The sequence below is a fragment of the Salvia splendens genome, chromosome 2, assembly GCF_004379255.2.
Source record: "Salvia splendens isolate huo1 chromosome 2, SspV2, whole genome shotgun sequence".
Classification (NCBI taxonomy): Eukaryota; Viridiplantae; Streptophyta; class Magnoliopsida; order Lamiales; family Lamiaceae; genus Salvia; species Salvia splendens.
Window position 1 is genome coordinate 36,615,755 of NC_056033.1, and position 24,327 is coordinate 36,640,081.

Consider the following 24,327-nt stretch of genomic DNA (forward strand, 5'->3'; position numbering starts at 1 on the left):
TCATCTGATATGGGCTTGTCTTATTCCCCCTTCCAATAATTTATCACGCCAATGATTTATTTATAAATTTAAACGAATCTAATTAAAAGAACCTATCAAAAAAGAGAATAAAAATATGATAACATCTTCTAAAGTAATCGAATAGGAATTCTCATCAAACAAATGGAATGGTATTAACTTTAAAAATAGAACATTTTGATTTAAAATTTTATGATTCGGGTAAATTAAATTTGATTCTACCGGATTTGCTTTTGCATAAGATGACTCGTCGTGGTAGAAATATAAAAATGATCTACTATCAGATAAAGAAAATTTATATACCTATACCTACAAATAATATAAATTTAATGCTCATTTCAAATAAATTAAATTTTGTAGTAACTAATTTAATATAAGAATTTTAGTTTGATAACCATTTATGAAATTAACCCTCCAAGTTGACTAATTTTATTACTTCATAATTCAGAATCAATTTAGAGAATCTAAATAACAAAAAATAATTTAATTACAAATAAATTTATAGATTTAGTTGTAGCATCAATCTTGATATGGTATAAATACAGCAATAAAACTATTCAACCACATAATGGCCACCCCGCAAAACTATTCCATTTTTTATGGAGTATTTACACAATTGAAATCTAAAATATTACTGTATCTAATAAGGCTTGTGTGAAAGAGCGGTGATTGTTTCAGTCACTCAAAATAAGTCATAACCACTCAGAGTGTGAATAGATTTCAGGGTTTCTATACCAAAACCAAAAGATTTACTAAGAACAATCGTGAAGACAAGAAAGGTAAATCAACCAGCTGATGAAGCTTTGCTACCGGGCTTCTCTGCTCGTACGAATCACCATCCTCATCCGTTCTCTCCGTTGCAAGTAGGTTCACCGTGTCAACTGGTTGTGACCTCATACGATCAATCTTGAGGAAGTTTACTTCTCCTGGTCGAGCATCTTTTAGTTTCTCCTGCAAAATCAATACATTTTCATGAGGTGTTTGGGGTGGCAAACTCAGGGATAAGCTAAGAGAGGAAACGAAAACGAGGCATACCAGTAGTGTGCCATTTTCAAGCTCTAGTTTCTAGGAGGACTTCATGTGATCATCTAACTCGGATTCCAGGGTCATATTCTCAGCAATTAGTGTTTGAACTTCGGTGGCTAGTTTCTCAGCCTCAGCCTAGATGAAAGAAAGTAGTGTTGAAACTTTTAGTTGTTTATGTACTTTGTTATCAATAGAGAATGCTTTAGAAATCGGGTTTGATATGAAAATAATTTCATTTAGATAGTCAAAGTCATCTAGAAGTTATAATACAAAGAAAAGACATTTTGGAGAAGACCACTTTAATATTCAAAGAGACAATGTATAATAAGTACTCTAGATCATAACAACTAAATATATGCCAAATCACCTAACTACAAGGTTATGGTCAATACACAGTTCCACGAAACATTCGCGCTTATAAATTCACACAAATGATATCTTTTTGAGGTAGTAGACATACCTGTTTTCTCAACCTCGATCTTCTAGCAGATTCTCAATTTGACTGTTTCCTCTTCTCCAATTTCAGCTCTGGTTGCTCCGGTGTACCCTGATGGAGAGTGAGGAGCCAAGTTGAGGATGACAGGCATAAAAATTAAACAATCTGAGGCTAAATTTATGCTTACTGTATTTTTATACAAATTTGGTGAGTGGTTTCGGTACACATTTTTATTATAACCATAGCAGTTTAGAAGGTGATTTGTGTCTCCATCAGTTTTGGAATTGCCAGTTTAAGAAGACCAGAATACTCCTCATATATTTCACTAATTAATATTGAGTATAAACAAGCACAGACAACGAAGAGAGATTAGTCATAGACAATGTTTAAACCTGCATTTGGGCTTCATTTGCAATCGATGACCGCGGATTATAAGTTTTCACGGGCTTCACGTCCAGAATAGAAGGTTCCTTCAATCCTAGAACAGTACTTGCATTTTCTGTTGTTTTTATTCTTTCATAACCTTGACCAATCCTAGAACAGTGTGTGTATGTGGGACTATACGCCTGTTTCATACTTTCATAACCTTGACCAACATCAGCACTGCCTTTCTTTTGGTTCTTGCCACCTTTTGTTTCTGAAAAGGTTGAATTATTTTACAACGGTATGAACCAAGTAGAGAATCCTATTATCATAGATAATGCAACTACTTACCGGAAACCGCAGCGATAAAAGTAAAACATTAGGTTAAAACACACATACAAATTTTACCATTAACAAATCTGAGAATATTATGCATATTTATCTTTGATTTCTGTTAGACAAGGCATCAGAAAGTGACATAAGATCAACATACCATATTGACTGGATAATGGAGGACACTAACAGACACACGCTGCTTGTAAAAACGATTTCTCTTCCCCTAAAATTTTTTCTCTTCCCTAGGAAGGCATAACACATATGCCTCAATAATACAATGCAAAATACAACCGGATATGGACGTATGGTTAAAAGAACTTTGGCATCTAAAGCTAGGCATTTAGGTAAAAGATTTCTACTAGGACAAACTTTCTACCATTGAGTATTTTCCAAATTTACAATGCATAGAAATTTACAGAAGCTTACCACCCTTGGGAGATCCTTCTCGATTTCTCTTCATGCCACTCCGACCAGCCTATAATAATGACAACATATTAAGACAAAGGTGGTAATTTTCAAACCACAGGCACCATATTGATCCTCACCTCTGCTGTAACTCCATTTGTTCTGTCAATGGGGTTGTCAGTCACCTCACTATCATAAGAACAATTTTTGGGCATTCAGTAAAATAAGTCGATAAGAAGGCTTGTGTCTTAACATCTTTAAAAAATGACCCGGAACAGAGTCTATATCACTTTTAACACAATAAAGAGACATTATCAACACACCTTTCCGACAGTCTGAGATCTAGTCCATGTCCACCACTTTCAGCATTTCCATTCCTGACTGGAACTGCAAACCCTTGAGAATCTTTGGACTCATTCTTCATGAAGCCTCCATCTGTGTTTCCTGATGACTCAGCAGGTGTAGCTATGCTAAAAGAGGTACCAGCCTATACACCCATACATTTAAATATTACATTCTGATCCTCGCTAACTCTCGACTCCCTCAGACATTTATATAATATGTTTATCCTGGCAGACATTTTCTCTTTTGGACACAAAAAGAAACTTAAAATGATTGAACTAATCATGCTATGATTTAATTTGTTGAAGAACTTACCATCAAAACTCCAGGATTCCCATAAACTCGCTCATGATAATAATATCCTGGGTATGTAGCCCCATAAGGAGGTACCATATACTGAAATATGAAGATTTTGTTATGGAAAAAGTGAAGGAAATCGAATATCCTTTTAATTGGTAGTAGGAGACTACCTGTGGAGGTAATATCCAAATATATGGTGGAGGAATATGAGGAGAAGCAACAGCTGAGTTAAGATATGGTGGCACAGTAAATTGTGGGCCACAGTAAGCCTGATGATTAAAAAACCAATAAGTAACACCAATAAACCATTAAATATGATGAAAGAAACTTTTGACCAATTATTGATTGCTGTTGGATTAAAGGGTCAATGGGAGAACTCATTACTCGCATCATTGCCCAGTCGGGATACACATGGGCGGTACTTTGGTCCTGCTGATGTGAAAGTTGGTTAAAAATGTTTTTGTGAAAGAAATGAACCATAACAAGACAGCAAAGTTCAGTCTTGAAATGCGCTTTAGTAAAGAGACAGCAAAGTGTATTCTCATAGCAGATAAAAGAAAACAGATTTCAGGTTACTTATTTCATACTCACCTTCGTTGATGACGATGCTTCTTCAGTTTTGCAAGGCTTATCATCTTCACTATTTCTCATGATAAGTACTAGTTGCAGATCAAATCAAGAGCAATTGAAATTTGAAGAACGTCTATTAATTTCAAACCAAGTCGGTATGAACTTCAGTGTTCAGCATAGTGAAAGCCTGCAGACACATAACACTTATGATATTAATATCACATGAAGAGAAGCTCAAGCTACAACTTCGTTTTAGAGGGAAACTGCTTGAGGGCTGAGGCCATCCAGTAGCCTCCTCTATATTAATTTGAAAATCCAAAGATCATAGCAAAAACTACTAACTTTAGTACACTGTTATCTAAATAATGAAGATATGCAGTTAAAAGGTCAAATTTTGATAATGTAAACAGTCTGTTTGAAGATCAGGAATAAGGCATACTCAAATAAGAGTCACATATGGTAATTCAATACATGCAATGACTTGATTCTAAATCTGCACCTGGATACATTATTTACAGATTAAATTCCTTTTCTTATTGGATACATTGTTTATAGCTTAAATCCCTTTTCTTTGCAATACCTTATAAACAAATTAAGCGATAATATGATTATGATCTTTTACAATCTTCACACGAATTTCATAAACTTCTTTCCAAGTAAATACTCATCATAATCCATAAATTAGTCAGCTCATTGTTTCTCTAGCTCTCTAGCGCCTACAACGATTCCAAGGAAAAAAAACATAAAGTGCTAGAATTTAAAAGTAAAACATGTGTGAGAGAGAGAGAGAGGAATTTTTAGAGTTTGAAAATTCCAGTGAGAGATTCACGTTACGTACCTGAGAAAATTATAGGAAGATATATGGAAAAGGCGAAAGGTATTGGACAAAGCTGAAGGGTTAAAATTGCATTTTGGGGGAGGTTTTAGGAAGAGAAAATGCGGGGGAGAAGAAGAGAGAGTAGTGGAGATTTGAGACACTCCACGTCACTGACACGTATCCTCGGAATATTCCAACTAATTTGACTTTGACCCCACTACCGCAACCAATCTCATAATTCCTGCATTAAATTTATTAATCACAATTATGTTTTGATAAATAAAAATTGGCGAGCCTAACGCTTTTTGGTTCAACCGGCTAAGATAATTCCTTTCTTTCTTTGCCTATTCTTTATTTTTACACTATTAAGATTGATATTTTATCGAGTACGCCAATACATTATTTGCAGTTTTTGTAATCACATTATTATTTGAATGATAATTCGACATACTTTTGATATTACAAATGATAATTCGAGACATACTTCTGGTATTAAGAGCATCCGCAGCGGGGCTTGCTGGGACGGACGGCATCTGTGCCCTGAGCAGGCGACGTGGCGCGTTTCTATTCGCCAACGGATTTTCCGTTGGAATTATATTTTTTAAATCGAAAATAATACCAAAAATTAAAAAAAATTCAGATTCCCAAAAATATAGCCGTTTTTTTTACCGTTTTTTGGATTTTTTTAAATTTTTAAAAACCCCAAAATCATCTATAAATACACACTTCATCATCCATTTTTCACATCAAATTTATCTCTTTATCTCTCATTCATCATTTTTCTTACAACTCATCTACATCTTCCTCTCTCACTCAAACCCTCTCTAAAAATGGATTTCACCGATATCATGGCTGAAGCGGAGCGCGAAGAACAATAATACTATGAACAATATCGTGCCGCCTATGAAGCCTATGTCGCCACCACCACCCCCGCCTCTCCTCCTCGACCAACTAGATCAATTCGCCGCTACATCCCTCGTGAGCGGGAGGGAGCCAACGAAAGGCTCGTTGCCGACTATTTTTCCGACCAGCCGTGGTTTCAGGAAGATTACTTCCGGCGTTGTTTCCGCATGTCAAAACGGTTGTTTATGCTTATTGTCAACACATTGTTCGCCCGTATTGAATACTTTCAATCAAGTAGAGACGCAACCGGTCGGCAAAGTCTCCCGGCGTTGCAGAAGTGTACTTGTGCCATCCGACAACTTGCTACTGGGCAAACGGCTGACCTCTTCGACGAGTATTTGCATGTGGGTGAGTCAACTGGAATCCTATGCCTCAAAAATTTCTGCGACGGCATTCGTTCTGTTTTCGGTGAGGAATTCCTTCGGGCACCCACCACCGAAGATTGTCAACGGCTGCTTCATCTTCACGAAACAGTCCACGATTTTCCCGGTATGCTTGGCAGCATTGACTGCATGCATTGGAAGTGGAAGAATTGTCCGACTGCTTGGAAGGGGCAATACTTAAGCGACCACAAAGGCGGAAGCCCAACGCTTATCCTTGAAGCGGTCTCCGACTACCGCCTATGGATTTGGCATGCATATTTCGGTGTTGCCGGATCCAACAACGACTTGAACGTGCTCTATTCTTCACCACTCTTCAATGATGTTTTGAATGGTGTAGCACCGGCGATCGACTTCACCGTCAACGGAAATGCATACCACATGGGTTACTATCTCGCCGATGGTATCTACCCAAGGTAGTCTACTTTCGTGAAGACGTTCAGCAATCCCTAAGACCCGAGACGGGTTCTTTTTGCGCAGCGTCAATAGTTAGCTCTGAAAGACGTCGAAAGAGCTTTTGGGGTCCTTCAAGCCCGATTCAACATTGTGAAGGCTCCGTCTCGGCTGTGGTACGTTAAGAATATCTCTGACATCATGTACATGAAGGGGTTGGCAGCGGAAGCGTGCAGGAGTTCCGATCAAATAAAATTGATCTATTTAGCAGATTATTTAGACAAATTCTATTCGCGTAATTATCACATGTATCATGCTCATAACTTGAATTAAAACATGCTTTAGCATATAAAATCCCTAAAACATGCTCACTACGGAATTAGCCAATTTACCTCGTTGATTCAATCAAGAATCGATGATGGCTTGCTCCGTCTCCACGTGAAGATCTTCAGTACTCGACCTCTGATCTTCTGACTGGTGTCCCGGACTGTATACTGATATTTGTGTGGGCAAATCTCACCAGAATACTAGGACTCGAATAACGAAGACAGAACTCAGCTCACGGAGGGAGCAATTTTCGAATTCTCTCTCTTTCTAGAGGGGGACGAAAATTCTTGCTATAATAATTATGTTTTCTGTCTCCTTTATTCTCCTATTTATAAAGTCACATATTGCGGCCAGTCAGGAATCTAAGGAAAAATTTGGACATGGCCTCACCCAATTAGCTTTTTACTAATTAAATTGAACCCACAATTTAATATAAGCTTATATTGGAATATTACAAGCAGCTACTACAGAAGTAATATTGCACTGCCTTTCCAAATCCGAAATTACAAGTATTCCGGGTTTCATTTTATTTGTTTAATTCATTTCCCGCGCTTAAGATAGAAACATCACTTAATTAATTAATATATTTTATTCTCCAAGAGTGGACTTAGCAAGAAACTCTTATTTATTATTCATAGAGTAATTAAACTCCAACTAGCTAGGTTCCGAATAATAAAACCTCGTTTCGAGCTCCTCTTGTGGATGTTATCAAACGAGACTCTCCTCGCGCACGATTCAACATAATAGCAATCCTAGCACCGCTAGACAATAATCACCACTACCCAATATACCTGGATCGTTGGGTGACGAAAAACCCGCACCTTTGCTAAGTCAAAGTAGTAGATACTCAATATCGTATGCTCAATGCTAATATACATTGATTAAGAAATTAATTATCAAGACCTCGTTTTGCTGTTAGATCCATTCAGTGCTATACCACACCAACGTCATCATATTTCAATAAGGCTTAGAAATAATCGGACTGACATTGCAACCTTTCACGATAGGGAGTCTAGGTCTATCTGGGTTGTGAAATTCTTATTTTTCTTTGTTCAGCACTGACCGCGTACCTTAAATTGAGCGCAGCCCACAACCGGTCTACTAGAACAAAGACTTAGACTTATGTTATGTTCGCTTATACATTTAAATATGCAATAAACATCCATTAAATGTAAAACATAACAACATTATGACAAAAATAATCTGTTGCATTCATTGGAAAATAATTATTAGAGTTTTACAGTATTCAATCACTCGAAAGGTGATTTCTAGTATACAAACCCTAACAATCTCCCACTTATACTCAAAACAGCTTTCGAGTATACAAAATAGTATGCACACGTTAAATTTCTCCCACTTATACTGAAAGCGAGTTGAGGTCTTGAATGAGTCGAACTCCCATCCCTTCAACGTGGCCCTCGAATGGTTTTACCGCCAATGCCTTTGTAAAAGGATCTGCCAGGTTGTTCTCTGACGCAATCTTGACCACTTGTATGTCTCCTATCTGCACTATATCCCTTATGATATGATACTTCCGCTCTATGTGTTTGCTCGCTTTGTGAGCTCTTGGTTCCTTCGAATTTGCCACAGCACCAGAATTGTCACAATAAACCGTGATGCTCTTGGGCAGATTCGCAACCGCACCTAAATCCATAAGGAAGTTCTTGAACCATACTGCCTCTTTTGCAGCCTCCGAAGCGGCCACATACTCGGCTTCCATGGTCGAGTCCGCGATGCGTTTCACACTCTTCCAAATTACGGCTCCACCTCCTAAGGTGAACACATATCCTGAAGTAGATTTTCTCGAGTCCTGATCAGCTTGAAAGTCTGAGTCAGAATATCCCAAAGGACAGAGCTCGACTGCATTGTAAACTAGAGCATAGTCCTTAGTCCGTTTAATGTACTTGAGTATGTTCTTTACGGCAGTCCAATGTCCTTGGCCCAGATTCGACTGATATCTTGCCACCATGCCAACAACAAAGCAAATATCAGGCCTCGTACAAAGCATAGCATACATGAGACTTCCTACTGCCGAAGCATATGGAATCCTTCTCATTGCTTGTATCTCAGACGGCGTTTTGGGGCACATCTCTTGAGATAGATGGATGCAATGTCTAAAAGGTAAGAAACATTTCTTGGCGTCCTGCATGCTAAAGTGACTAAGTACTGTTTCGATGTAAGGTTCTTGAGATAAGCACAACATCTTCTTTTCTCGATTCCTAAGAACCTTGATCCCGAGGATGTGTCCCGCGTCTCCCATATCCTTCATCTCAAACTGGTTTGACAACCATGTTCGTACTGATGACAATATCTTTTTATTGTTTCTAATTAGAAGAATGTCATCTACATATAAAACTAAGAACACTACATTCTCATTTTCAACCTTCTTGTACACACAGCTTTCACTTGGGCATTTTTCGAACCCAAACTTGCGAACAGTTTGATCGAAACACTGGTTCCATGATCTAGATGCTTGCTTAAAGCCATAAATGGCCTTCTTAAGCTTCCAAACCATGTGTTCCTTGCCCTTTATGGCATAACCTTCGGGTTGTTCCATGTAGATGGCCTCCTCAAGACCGCCATTTAGAAACGCAGTCTTAACGTCCATCTGCCATACATCCCAATCCATATAAGCTGCTATAGACAATAGTATCCAGATCGATTTGAGCATGGCCACTGGGGAGAAAGTCTCGTCGTAATCGACGCCTTCCTTTTGGGTATACCCCTTAGCCACTAGTCTTGCCTTGAAGACTTTAACTCGTCCATCGGATCCACGTTTACGTTTATATATCCACTTTCTCCCAATGGCAGTACAGCCTTCGGGTAGGACGGACAAATCGTAGACGTCTTTGTCTATCATAGATTGTAGTTCTGAATCCATTGCTTTCACTCATTCGCAATGATCGACATCTGTCTGCGCTTCCGCAAAGTTCCAGGGATCTAATACATTGCTGTCTGAGGAGTGATCCATAGATTCCCCCAAACCAATGTATCTTTCGGGCTCATGTGAGACCCTCCCACTGCGGCGCGGCACTACAATTCTTGGAATAGAAGTTGAAGTTTCTGGAATTGTTTGTACACTTGGTACTCGTTCTTGGTTAATGAAATTTGTGACAGAAGTTAGCTCATCAAGAGTCACTTCACTGCTGGGTTTATGATTCATTACATAGTCTTCCTCTAAGAATGTGGCGTGAGTGCTCACAATAACTTTCTTATCTCGGAGACTAAAGAATTCATAAGCTTTCGTTCCTCTGGGGTACCCTATAAACAAACATACCTCCGTCCTTGATCCTAGCTTAGTTGGATCCTTTTCCAATACATGAGCCGGGCAACCCCAAATCTTGAGATGTGCTAGATTGGGCTTGCGCCCAGTCCACAACTCATAAGGAGTAGTAGGTACGGATTTTGATGGTAAATTGTCTAAAATATGGCTTGCAGAAAGCAAGGCATGTCCCCAAAACGAAGTAGGTATCCGTGCATAACTCATCATCGATCGGACCATGTTCAATAAGGTCCTGTTCCTTCTTTCAGCCACGCCGTTCTGCTGGGGCATGCCCGGCGCAGTCAGTTGGGATTTAATTCCCGACTCCGACAAGTAGTCCAAAAACTCAGCACTGAGGTACTCGCCTCCATGATCAGATCGTAGGCTTTTGATACTCTTACCATGATACTTCTCCACAAGAGTCTTAAAGTCCTTGAACTTATCAAAAGACTCTGACTTGTGGCGCATCAAATAGACGTATCCAATTTTCGAGAAGTCATCAATAAATGTGATGAAGTATCGAAAACCACCTCTTGCCTCAGTAGACATTGGACCACATACATCGGAATGAACGAGCTCAAGTACTTCCTTGGCCCTATTGCCCTTAGCCTGAAAAGGCCTCTTGGTCATCTTGCCTTCTAAGCATGACTCACACTTATGAAAAGGTTCCTCCTCTAGATCTTTAATAAGATCTTGTTTGACAAGAGAATGGATCGTCCTTTCATTGGCATGACCAAGTCTAAGGTGCCATAAGTACCTTTCGTTCATTGAACTTGAAGGTTCATTTCGTTTCTTTGAAATTTTCGATGTTGTATTGAGTTCTGATTTGCGATTATTAAACTGTATAGATGTGATTGTGTACAGATTGTTTTCCATGATACCACGACAGATATAAGAACCATCTTTCTTAATAACGCAATTGTCATTAAAAGAAATCGAATATCCATCAAAAACTAATTTAGAAACTGAAATTAAATTTCTTCTAAAAGAAGGTATCAACAAAACATTCTTCAAAATAAAAAATCTATCACTACTAAAACGCAAATAAATGTCTCCCACTGCTACGACCGCCACTTTTGTAGCGTCGCCCAGCTGGACCTCGATCTCACGATCACGTAGCCGTCTTGTCACCTGCATTAAGTCATGATCAAAACAAATATGATCAGTGGCTCTAGTGTCAATAACTCAAGTGCAAGTGGACTTCGAAGCCAAACATGAATCGACTACTAAAGCTTGGTGCATACCTGTAGCCTTGCCCTTTTTAGGACAATCTGGCTTCCAATGCCCCTTCTCTCCGCACTTGAAACACTTCTCCGTGGGCTTCTTGTTAGCCCTCTTCTTCTTCTTTCCCTTAGCTATCTTGGCCGGTCCCGAGTTCGGTGCCTGCCTTTTTCCCGGGCTAGGCTTGAAGCCAGAGAAACGAGGCGCCGAAGTCATCATGGCCGCCTTAGCCTAGATCATAAGGTCCTTTGCCGACTGAAGTTCAGTCAACAGCTCTGCCAAGGTGTAGTTCCTTTTGTTCATCTTGAAGTTGAGCTTGAACTGCTGGAAGCTAGGTGGAAGACTTTGAAGGATAATAGTCACCTGGGACTCGGGATCGATCGTCCCTCCCAAGACCTCAATTTGGTTGAGGTGGCCCATCATCTCGAGGACATGGTCCCTCACAGACAAGCCTTCCTTCATAGTCTTCGACATGATACTCCGAAAGGCTTGAGACTTAGCCGTTCGATTCTGAGTACCAAAAAGATTCTTCAGATTCTGCATGATCTCGGCGGCAGTTTCCATGGCTGAATGCTGATGCTTGAGTACTGATGACATAGATGCCAACATATAGCACTTAGCCATCTCATTCGCCTTATGCCACCGTCTGTGTGCATCTCTGACTCCTGCCGCAGCGTTAGCTGGTGGCACTGGAGGTCGCGGGGTTATAATTGAAGTATTTAAATTAAATAATGGAATGGTGGGACCCTTGAGCACGTCCTTGCGGAATAGCAAGGATGTGGGTGTTGTGCTCTTGGGGAAGAGTAGGGAGTAAAAAAGTAAAAAATGTGGGTCCGGGCCCACATCTGTGCTCTTTGGCAAGAGCACGGATGTGGATGCTCTAATCATCACCTTCAACCGTATGTGATACTTATACTCATTAATTTTATCTGTTAAGAGTCTGCTCACCAAGAAAAATACTCCCTCCGTCCCTAAAAAATATGCATTTTGGGGACGACACAAGTTTTAATGTAAAATTTGTAAAAAAGAGAGACTTGAGAAAAAAAGTAATTAAAGTATTGTTAGTGGAGAATGAGTCTCACCTCATTAGAGATAAAAGACTTTTCAAAATTAGAAAGTGCATATTCTTGTGGGACGGACTAAAAAGGAAAGAGCGCATATTTTTGTGGGACATAGGGAGTATATGCAGTCAAAGAATATAAGCCCCATTCTACAAAAGTGTGATTGTGTAAGTGAGGAAAGATCATTCCATGATGATGTCTTAAAAATTGTTTAATATTTTAATATTATATTTTATAAATAAAATATTGGGGTGGGAGTGCACAACACCCCTTTTGTGATTCCTCCATTGGAGGCTTTTGTGATTCCTCTATAGGAAGGGATCCAAGTCCGGAAAGATCGTTCCATGACGATATCTTAAAATGGTAGATTTTCTAACAATTATTTTACATTTTACATTTGTAATTTTTTTTAAAAAAGGAAGCACATATATAGATAGTTAAGACCTTAATCTGTTTTGCTTATACATCACTAAATCATGTTATTCTTTTGACTGCTTTTTTACATCTTCTGTGTGCAATTTAAGCAACGTTAATTAGTTTTAAATATGAGGATTCACTAAATAAAGTTTGTGATTTGACGAGTGCGGCCAAAGATACGTCACGTGGGGTGTTTATAATCTTTTAATGTGACACACTCCAATCCAATATACATATATATATACATATAATAGTGTGTGAAAATGAATCTGAAATTGCATGATAAATTATGAAATCAAGAATCGCCGTGCTGCTGTTACTATGCATCACTCTCTACCTAATCAGCATTCAACGCATAAACATTTCCCCATTGCTGAAAACCGAATCACAAACACAAATTCCGAGTCCGGCAGCGTATCCACCCAGTCCCACTAATCTGACCCACCTGCTCTTCGGGATACTGGGGTCGGAAAAGGCGTCGCGCCACCGCAGGGCCTACACAGAGTCCTGGTGGCGGCCTGGTGCCACCCGAGGCGCTCTCTTCCTTGACAAACCACCCCCGTCGGGTGCATTGAGTCTCCCGCCTTACAGAGTCTCGGATGACCTCAGCGGGCTGCTCAACAAGCGCGATCTCCGGGCCCAGAGGATGGTGCACGGGATCCTCGAGCTCATAAGGGATTTTGCAATTGAGGAATTCAGGTGGGTGGTGATGGGAGACGACGACTCCATTTTTTTCTTGGATAATATAGTGGAGGTGGTGGCGAGGCTCGATCACACCAGATATTTCTACCTTGGGGGGCAGTCGGAGTTTTTAATGTCGAGTTATGTCTTCTCTTTCGACGAGGCGTTTGGTGGAGCCGGGATCATCTTGAGTTATCCCCTGGCCAAAGCTTTGGCTGCGGATATGGCTGGCTGTCTCACAAGATATGCATTCTTGAATTCTTCTGATAATACTACTAAAAACTGTGTTGCTGATATCGGTGTCAATCTCTCTCCCCAAATGGGGAGTCACCAGGTCATTCATTCTTCTTCACCACATTATAATAGATAATCTGTTGGACTACTTACTATTTTAAAATCAATAAAATAGGAGTTTTGAGACATTTTTAATCGGTGTCAGATTGATTTACAAGGCGATATATCCGGTCTCCTATCAGCACACCCGCTTTCCCCGTTACTCTCGCTCCACCATTTCGACGTCGTGGATCCAATATTTCCGTCCAAGAACCGTTTGGAATCGACGCGCCACCTCATGAAGGCAGCGGCGACGGACCAGTCAAGGATGCTGCAGCAAAGCATATGCCACGAGAGGCAAAGGAAGTGGACCATCTCGATTGCGTGGGGATATTCAGCACAAATATACGAAACAATCTACCCGCGCAGCTACCTGCAGATGCCCCTGGAGACATTCAGGCCGTGGTATAAGCGCCGAGACGTAAACCCGGAGCCCCCTTACTACAGGCTGAACACGCGGCCCCTCTCCAGAGACCCTTGCGAAGCCCCACACAGTTTCTTTCTGGAGGAGGTGGTTCAGAATGAGCGCGGTGAAGTGATCACTACGTATGCTCGAGCGCGGCCTCGCCAACTGCCGCCCTGTAATTCCTCTCATTCAGCAGATGCTATCAACCGTATTAAACTACACTCACCTGCCACTAAGCGATATCAGGTATCATAGCATGAATTATGAAAATAAATTCTGCATAATTAAACTTCATTCTATTTGACTAAGTATGATATTTTGTCCTCAGATGGATAGATGTGAGTGTTGTGACATCATTGGAATGGACAATCATATGGCGGAAGTCAGGCTCAGGGAATGCATGCTCGGTGAAATCATTGCTTAAATCAAATTTCAACCAACTATATTAATTTTCATGTCATTTTTTGGGATAGAAATTTGTTGTATATGAGATATGTGAAATGAATGCCATATTGTAGGACTATGTCTTCAAACTACTGAGATATGTGAGTGTCGTTTACGTATCATATGTGATGTTTACGTATCATATGTGATTCATGTCGACATAATAAGTATAATTAATAAAAAGGTGAAAGTTTTCAACCGTGAACAAGATCTACAAATTTAATGAGTTAACAATAGTTTATTATAATAAATTAATAATCTCTTTTCGCTCCGTGTGGGAGGTTGAAACTCTAGATTATATGTATTTACGTCCGGTTCATCAGATTGAAAACCACAATATATTCTCGGATGGATTATCTTATAAGAAAATGAATCATAGTAATCCGCCCCCCTTCAACAAAATTAATCTTAGCTTCAAATTAATGATCAGATTGAAAACCACAATATATTCTCGGATGGACTATCTTATAAGAAAATGAATCATAGTAATCCGCCCCCTTCAACAAAATTAATCTTAGCTTCAAATTAATGGTTGTATAAATTTATTCTTTACTTTTTCACAAAAATTCAAGCTCTTTTAATTAGTGTTTATGAATACTCCTATTAAAGATAATAGAATAAATTTGTAAGTAAGTATTTGTTTGTAGGGTCATCTTCTATTGCTTATAGCATCATAATCCAAAATCAAGACTAAATCTCTACCATTAGATTTCAAAATGAGTGGATGAGATTAAATCTTACGAATTTCAATACAATAGACAAAATATCAACAAAAGGGTAAGATCGTCATTCTATTATCATTTCATAATTTTCGTGGTTTTTTTATATCAACATAGTGTATTACAAATATCAACATAATGACATGGGTATTTCAACACAAGTACACGAAAATATCTACACAATTTTATTGAGATTTTACATGCATTATGTTGAGATTTTACATGCATGATATTGAGATTTTACATGCATGATATTGAGATTTTACATGCATTATGTTGAGATTTTACATACATTATATTGAGATTTTACATACATTATATTGAGATTTTTTGATGTATTTATTGATAAAAATATGTTTATCAACATATAAGAAAACTAAAATAAAAATCATCAAATTTCATCATCTGAACGTCGTCGGAACACATGCAATTGAGATCTTGTTAGAATCTTTATAAAATTACCTTTACTTTGATATATTTTTTACGAAAAAATAATTTAAATCGAGTGAGTTAAATTTAAAGTTTTGCGATAATTTTAATAAGAGCGAATTGACATTAATACCCTTTAATTTTATTTAATAATGATTTAAATTTAAAATATAATCTATTTAGGCATTATATCAACTACTTAGATCTCCTAATCTAATGATTAAAAATTGATCTTAATTTTGGATTGCTAATTAGTTAGCAATTGATCATATCCCATTGTTTGTATACACATAAATTATTATTCCAACTAATTAAACAATTTTTTTTTATCATAATTCAGTCTCTACTTATCTCACTGTATTATATTTTCAAAATCAGCACAATTGAATAAACACAAATAATAGAGTAGTTGGAAAAGATTGTGACCGAATTTCAAACTTAGATAAAACTATAAAAGTAACTTCACCGTTAAGCTCGAAATCATTGGATCAGCCGATCAGATATTTCTCCCTCGTGTTATGTTGACCTTTTAGTAGCTAATGATTGAAGCAACATAAATTTTAACTCAATCAATCACTTAATTAATTACTAGTAGTAAATAAAAAAATATCACAGATGATAAAGATGGAATGTGAATAGATAAGCTACATCATATATGTTGCAATTTTTCAAATAAAAAATTGCTATAATTGATGCATTGGAATTTAAAAAACAGTATATTTGGTGTATCTTCCATTTAACCTAAAGTAGTTTGTGCTATTACAGCAACTTCCTTATTCCCACACGAAAATATGATACTATAAACTATCACAAAAATACACTACAAAAAACAGGAAATTTACCGACGGAAAATTTATACTCATATAAATTCACATAAAACATCTTCTCATATTTACTCTCTTCATTCCATAGAAATAGACTAATTGGGATTGACATGAGTTTTAATGCATAATTGGTAAAGTAAGAGAGAAGAAGAAAAATAGTTGAAATAATGTACTAGTATAGTGGAACCCATAAATGATAAAGTATATATAAAAAAAAGTTATCATAAATGGATATGAATTATTTGTATGGAACGGATGAAAAAGAAATTTCGGCTTATTTTTATAGGACAGAGGGGAATATTATATGTTTTATCAGGTCCATCGACTAAAGACACTACGCGGGTTGGATTTGGATTTATACTTGTAAGTTGTAACCCGTTAATAAGAGTTTAATGTACGTGCCACAATATATATTCGCTATTGTAATAAACTTACTTTTATTAGTACTTTGTTATGATTGGTTTAGCGTCATCTCAAAAAAGCTTTTCACATAGCATATTAATGTTTGAATCATGCATTGATTTCTGTGACAAGTCTTAAAGAGGAATTCAATTTTCATTAAGCTCCAATTTTGAGTACTTCTTACAAAAATGATAATACAGTAAAAACTACTGTCCAAGACTTAACTGCCCATATTTTCCTGTAAATTTCTTTTAAATGTTTAATTGATACACAAACAATCAATGAATTTAAGCTGTGATCTAACTGTGACTGATCCCAACCGCACCCTTTTCACTAACAAATTCCAACATTTATTATGGCCATCAATAATCAAGGAGCTAGCTATCATCATTATATATCATGCAAATGGAATCAAGACAAAAACACCATCACAATAATTATATGGATATTCTTGATTAAAACAATCATGAACCAAAAAAAGTTTCACCAATCAAACCTAATTATGAATAAACTTAATAGTAGTATAATCCCAAAGATGGAACAAGATATTAAGCTAACACAACAACTATACATGAATCATTAACATAGGATACATCATCCAAGAAAACACCATGCATCAACAAGATCAATTGATTCATTCTCATTTCTCAAGGAAGATAACTATTTTCAAGAACTGGTTGTGTTCTAATACCTGATGCAAAGGGCATTCTGCTTCTTCCAATCCAAACACAGTCTCCAACTCTTCGCTCCTCTCAGTTTCTTCCTCCATTCCCCTCATCTTCTTCCTCTTCACACAAAACCACCAAAAACACCCCTAAAATCCCCAAAACCACCCCCATCCACACTTCCCAATGCCTCCTCCCCTCATTAGGCACGACGATGGAGAAGTGGCCCCGACCCTTCACCACACACCACCCCTCCTCCCTTGCCGCGCTGCTCATCTCCAACGTCCCATTTCTGTCGAACCTAACACACCTCTTCGTCCCACCACCGCCTCCATAGGTCTTGAAATCCATCATCAAGGCCTCACCACCCTTAGACCTAATCTCAACTGCCTCATTCCCATTTGAATCATAGGAGAGAAACCCTAACACAGGTGCAACAAATGTGTGGTTAGGCACATTGTAGTAATGTGAAGACCAGTTGCCAAGATTTTGATAAACTACATCAACTCTCTTGGTGAAGGGCAATGGCAATGTCGGGTGGGACTTTTAAGGGGCCATAGGTGAGCCCTTGGCGCCATAGGCTGCTGGTGCGGACTCGGACGACGGCCAGCTCCATGCCGGAGAAGATGGCCGGAGGGGGGACCAAGTACACCTCGCCCGAACGGAGTTTCTTGATCTTCTTGAAGGCGTAATCGTAAATGAATGAATCAAGGGAATCCCTATTTGACGACGACGATGATGATGATGATGATGATGATGATGATGATGATGATGATGATGATGATCCCTCAACGAGCTGCCATAGCCATGCATTTACCGCGATCAGAATGATGAGGGAATCCCTTTTGCAATTGCACCCCATCAATATTGATGCAATTATCATTGGAGATTTGCATGGATTTGATGTGTTGTGTAATATAATATCACTCGTCTTTTCAACACTATTGATCTTGGGTTTTGATCAATCGGAAATAAAAGCGAATTGGAGGTGTGTCAAGAAAGAACTGTAGCTATATGAAAATCCATAAATCATATCTCTGTAAGAATGAGAAAGCAATAGGGAATGAAAAGGGAAAAGAGGGCTTTGTGTGTGAATTGTGATATAGTATTATGTGTGTGTGTGTCAACATCTTGTACTGTCTATTTTAAGCTTGTTCATGATTTTGTCTCACTCCTGACATAAATAAATAAATAAAGGTTATGGATATGTTTGCATGTTTGTCGGCGGTTTAAATTAAAATGTTATGAAGAATATACTACTCCACGTTATGCGTATAATGTAAAAACAGTTTAATTTGGTTGCAAAAGGGACGTACTCTTATACTAGTATTGTTATGAAAGAAGACCAAAATATAATTTAATTTGAGAATTCATTTGCAAGAATGAAGTCCGATTACATCATTAATCCGGTAAGGACGTGAATTTTTTGGTGCTCGATTCAATAAATGATCTAGTTTGATTTACTACAGAAAAATTTCAGAATAATTGTTGAAGAATCCATTACTGCTTATATAGTGGTGATGAGGCTAGCTAGTTGAGGGAGTGGTATTAGATACTCCAGTGTTATTAGATTAAGGAATGCAAGCACATGGACTCCAGTGTTGTAGAAATTCATCAATATTATAATGCTGTACATATTGAGACTAAAGTTTAAGATGGTTCATTTCAAGCAAATCAAGCGTGTATGTATATATAAGAAGTGCAGCTTATTGTACGTATAGGCCAAATAAAGATTTCACCATATTATCACTTAAAAACATTAGAGACATAAGATAGAAAGCCCCCATCAACAATACAAGAGGCAATGTGCAAGGAATGGCCCATACAACAAGAGGTGGTATATCTCTAGAGTTTGTCAATGTCTTCATCCTCGAACTCAATGTAATCATCACCAGGGCCATCGTCTTCCTCGTCCAGCCCACCAGCGATACCCTCGTTGAGCCTGGTGTTCTCCGGAAGCTCCCCATACGCCTTGAGCAGCCTAGCTTCGTCGGGCATGTATTTCAAGATAACATCAGCCTTGTCATCCTGTTGCAAAAACAATCCATTCATCACAACCACAAACAAATATGATAATATCCATTCATCAAAAACAGAAATATACTATATGATTCAGCAAAATATGTTGAGTTAGAACCAGTTCTTGTTGTATTGCAATTTGAGGGCCGTGGCCTTTTGCAGTTTTATATGATTATGACCATCATCATGTGATTTCACATATCAATTAGAGGAACAAACACAGTAAATTAAATCCACAACTAATTGAAAGATGAAAACTTTGGTATACAACAAGGGGCATCAACACATCTATTACTCAAGTTAACTCCACAAGTATTACTAAACATGATACCTAAAACAAATATCCTAAATCAGAGTGTAGATTCAATTAACCCAAATTAACAAGAAAATCCTTCACAAACAAACCAGATAACAGTACTATGGCTTTTTGCAGCTTTCGCCACCTATTCCATAGAAAAACAAAACTAGTAACAAAGAGACGATAAAAAAAAGTGTTAATATAACGTGGGTGCAAAATTCCCAATTGAAAATATGAACTAGTCAAAAATCAATAAAAAAGGAAAATTAATTGATTGACCTGATAGTCGCGGAGACCGACGAGGATAATATCACCGGCGGCGATCCAAACCTTCTTGTGCATCTTGCCGCGGATATGGCAGAGACGCTTGACGCCATCGATACAGGTGGCCTCGCAGCGGCCGTTACCGAGCATGCGCATGACCTGGGCGTATTCCTGCCCATCCTCCTTGAAGACGAGCTCTCTCTTCTCATCGTCAGCCTCGTTCTTTCCCCTCTTCCGATTCTTCCCTCCCTTTCCCTTGTTCTTCGGCATCGCTTCCAAACCTAAATCCTGATTTTCCCCTTTTCTTTTCTTTTCTTTTCTTTTCTTTTGTATATGTAGTTTTTGCGGGTTGCGTGTTTAATTTTGCCTTTTCTTTCTTACGGAGAAAATCGGACTTCTAGGCCAGTTGGCTATAGAAATAACGGAAATGTACTCGTTTTGTTATCTGTTCCATTTATGGGAAAAACGTCAACCGCATTGGCGTTTCTATAAGTAAAAACGCCAACAACAATTGCGGGTTTTAATTTAAAACGCCAACTACGTTGGCGTCTTTTAATTGCAACGTATTTTAGTCGTATTTTTTATAACTACAGTATTGAGTATAAAACGCCATTTGCATTGGCGTGTATAAGAGAAAACGCCTTTTTCGTTGGCGTTTTTATTCAAGTAAAAACGCCGGGTAGAATGTCGTTTTGATAAAATACGCCAACCTGGTCGGCGTGTTTCAAAGAGAACGCCACTGTCATTGGCGGCTTTATACAGATCTGATATATCCCCTTCTCCTCCCCCAAATCGCGAAAAACTCAGCCACAACACACACACAATCGCGATTTTATCTGCTCCACGCGAATTCGCCCTCCATCCATCTATCGGTGCTATTTTTCCCCAAATTTGTATATTATTTTCGGTTAGTATGCTTATCTTTTACATTAGTTAGCTAGGGTTTGTAATTGGTTGTGAATTGAGTTGAAATATTGTGCAGAATTATTATTGTGTAGAATTATTATTGTGTAGAATTATTATTTAGCATATTTGGCTCACTCTACATAATGATGAATATAAAAATAATACATATTTATTTGTGTTTTACATTATTGCAGATAGTATGACGTGGTGTGTCAATTTATATTGGGGTGGAAAGATAATTCCCGGAGCAGTTATTTCGTATGATCCTCCTTTTGCTAAAGGATTCATTATGTTGGATGAAACAATTTCGTACGATGAGCTTGTGGAAAAAATTTGTGAAAGGATGGGGATAATCATATATGAAAACAACATTCAAATAATATGGAAACGTACAATATGCTTTGGAGCCGGAGTCACGTTTGTAGGTGTTCTACTAGACGAAGTATGCATGCAACTAATGTTTAGTGAGAGTATGGTTATTGGAGGTCTAATTGAATTATATGTTGAGTATTCGACAATTACTCAACATCATAGTCATCATGTCATAAGTTATGATGTTGGTACGTCTACGAGAGCCCAAGAACCATATTTTGCTGCAACACAAGATTTTGATGTTGGTACGTATACGAGAGCCCAAGAACCATATTTTGCTGCAACACAAGATTTTGAAGCTGGAGGCGTGCATTTAGGGGAAAGTGACAATTGTGATGCGGTTGAGGACGTAATAGGTCCTGATAAAGCCGACTTTCTTGATCCACAATCACCTTATTATTCTGAAGATTCCGACCCGGTTAGTACAGACTCAGATGATGATCCGTCGGATGATGAACAATTTGTTGCTTCAAGACCATCCATTTCACTTGGAGAAACAACAGTTGGAGAAACATCAGTTGGTGGAAGGGCAGTTGGAGGAAGAATAGTTCCACAGTTTCCACAGCGTGGAATCAACTATTTTCGCACCTTACCAGGTCCATATGATAGTTTTGATCACAAAAACTTTGAACGTGATGATCCCAGTGTGCATTATTGGAGTGAAAAAGATCCTAGCAATGTCGGTTTGCATACTAAATTTAGAACGAAGTTGGAATTGAAGGCAGCTGTGACTCATTGGCATTTGGAAAAAATCCGACAATATACAGTTGCTGAAAGTAAAGGAAAGAGATGACATGCAGTTTGTAAGTGGCCACAAGGAAATCCGAAGGATACCTCATTACCGAAATGTTTGTGGGAGTGCCGAGCAACACTGAGAAAGCATGATGAACACTGGCAAATTAGAGTGTTTAGCACTGCTCATACTTGCATGGGGGATCGTAACTATAATGGGCACGCTAATCTTTCGTCGGGTATGATAGCGTTGAGTGTTCGACATCAGATAGAAAACGATCCTTGCTACAAGGTAAAAGCAATTGTGGCAGATATTGAAAATAAATTTCATGTCAAAGTTAGTTACAAGAAAACATGGTATGCTCGGAGGACAGCGATTGAGCTTGTATACGGTGGATGGGAGTGGTCGTTCAAAGTGTTACCAGCTTATTTGAATGAAATGCAAAGACAAAATCCTGGCACAATTGTGGAATGGTTGCACGATGACATATTAAGCAATGGTATGAACAAGGTATTCAAGTACGTATTCTGGGCTTTTGGACCAGCTGTGGAGGCTTTTCAACTATGCAAACCAGTTTTAACGGTTGATGGAACTCATCTACGTGGACGATGTCGAGGTAAAATTCTTATTGCCGTTGGATTTGATGCTAATAAGAAATGTTTGTCTGTTGCATATGCCATTGTTGATGAGGAAACCAAAGAAAGTTGGAATTGGTTTATGGAACGCATTAGACTTCATGTAGCAAAACATGAAATATGTGTCATATCTGATAGGCATGTGGGAATCATAGATGCAATGAATTCTCCCATATGGAAAGAAGAACCCAATGTGGGTCATCACAGATTTTGCTTGGTACATGTTAGAAAGAATGTTTTGCAGAATCACAAAGGTATCATGGTCAAAAGACTTGTTTGGAAAATTGGTATTGCTACCAAGAAGCGCAAGTTTAAGATCAGACGTCGTTTACTTCGAAACGTCAACACCGAGGCTTTGCAGTACCTTGATGCCGTGGAGTTAGAAAAATGGAATCTGGCGTATGACAAACACAAAAGATGGGGTGAGGTGACCACTAATATGGTGGAATCTTACAACAATGTGTTGAGAGGCGCAAGACAACTCCCAATTAAATCTTGCATTGATATGATATTCTGGAGGACAATAGAATGGTTCAATGACCGGTCAATTGCATCAACACAGTGTGCCACACCACTTACCCCGTGGGCGCATGAAAAGGTGTGCAAAAATGATGCAAAAGGTCAATTACATAATATGAGAGCACCCAACACAATTGCATGCCATTATGTGGTTCGAACAAAGCGTCGAATTGGTGGAAAGGGCGCTAATAAGTGGAAGGTAAAGTACTTGGCGTCGCACTGCAAATGTCAAAAGTGGCAGATGTGGAGACTTCCATGTTCACATGCAGCGGCAGTTGCGCGGTTTAGAAACGACAACATGCTGTCGCTTGTTGATCCCGTATACCGCACAAGTGTTTGGGTACACCAATATTCTACGGTGTTCAATCCACCCAGACACCAAGATTATTGGGCCGTGCCTGAATGGACTTTGCAATGTTCACGAGCTCAGTTAATGCCTAAAAGTCGCGGTCGATACCGTACTACTAGGATTCCTAATAAGATGGATGTCCGTGAAGCTGACCAGCCACGAGCCTGACGCCGATGTAAACATTGTCGTCAACCAGGTCACGACAGGCGCAACTGCCCGAATGCTCTTTCAAGGATGGATACTCAGTTGGTAGATGATGCCGCTGACGATTTTATGCCTCCACCTCCACCAAGATCTGCAGTTCGAGGTCGTCATTCTGTCAGCCACACTGCTGATGCCGATAACGATTTTCTTTCTCCACCTCCACCAAGATCTGCAGTACGAGGTCGTCATTCTGTCAGCCACACTGGTGGTACAGGCGAAGACATCGGTCTTAGTGATGCCCAACATTCTCCACCTCGGGCTTCTGTGCGAGATGAATTTTTCGGGGTTGATTTAGAGAATGTCGTTGTGCAAGATACTCATTCGTCTAGACTCTCAACTGCCAGAATCGGGAAGGGTATCCGTAGCTTTTTGAGGCCCCACAATACCTCCACGTCTTCTAATGTCACAGTCGCTTCACCGACTGGAAAGTGAAACGTGTGCGTCTCTGGCCTCCAGCGTTCAATCAAAGCGGTGATGAGATGGTGGTCAATATCTTTCGGTTTACCACACCTCAACATCCCGCCAAACCCCATCCTGTCTACAATCGC

At 38.8% G+C, this 24,327-nt stretch overlaps 3 protein-coding genes across 4 annotated transcripts; 1 reads left to right on the plus strand and 2 right to left on the minus strand.

Moving 5' to 3' along the window:
* Window positions 1–500: 500 nt before the first annotated feature.
* LOC121792512 (G-box-binding factor 3-like) lies at window positions 501–4,768 on the minus strand. 2 transcript variants are annotated; one of them, XM_042190495.1, is made up of 12 exons: window positions 4,635–4,768; window positions 3,818–3,983; window positions 3,611–3,655; window positions 3,397–3,495; window positions 3,242–3,322; window positions 2,908–3,071; window positions 2,725–2,746; window positions 2,606–2,654; window positions 1,873–2,117; window positions 1,505–1,591; window positions 1,054–1,179; window positions 501–969 (listed from the first exon to the last, which is right to left on the minus strand). In XM_042190495.1, exons 2-10 carry the CDS (start codon window positions 3,875–3,877, stop codon window positions 1,538–1,540), a joined length of 819 nt encoding a protein of 272 aa, XP_042046429.1. In that variant the 5' UTR covers window positions 3,878–3,983; window positions 4,635–4,768; the 3' UTR covers window positions 501–969; window positions 1,054–1,179; window positions 1,505–1,537. The 2 variants fall into 2 exon arrangements, with proteins under 2 accessions (XP_042046429.1, XP_042046427.1); XM_042190493.1 differs by having other exon boundaries at window positions 2,725–2,773.
* An 8,098-nt stretch (window positions 4,769–12,866) lies between these two features.
* On the plus strand, window positions 12,867–14,421 carry LOC121779326. The gene is made up of 3 exons (XM_042176649.1): window positions 12,867–13,592; window positions 13,698–14,243; window positions 14,326–14,421. The coding sequence occupies exons 1-3, from the start codon at window positions 12,867–12,869 to the stop codon at window positions 14,419–14,421; spliced, it is 1,368 nt and encodes a 455-aa protein (XP_042032583.1).
* A 4,722-nt stretch (window positions 14,422–19,143) lies between these two features.
* On the minus strand, window positions 19,144–20,378 carry LOC121792539 (eukaryotic translation initiation factor 1A-like). Its single transcript, XM_042190523.1, has 2 exons — window positions 20,077–20,378; window positions 19,144–19,508 (listed from the first exon to the last, which is right to left on the minus strand). The coding sequence occupies exons 1-2, from the start codon at window positions 20,329–20,331 to the stop codon at window positions 19,326–19,328; spliced, it is 438 nt and encodes a 145-aa protein (XP_042046457.1). The 5' UTR covers window positions 20,332–20,378; the 3' UTR covers window positions 19,144–19,325.
* Between the last annotated feature and the right edge of the window lie 3,949 nt (window positions 20,379–24,327).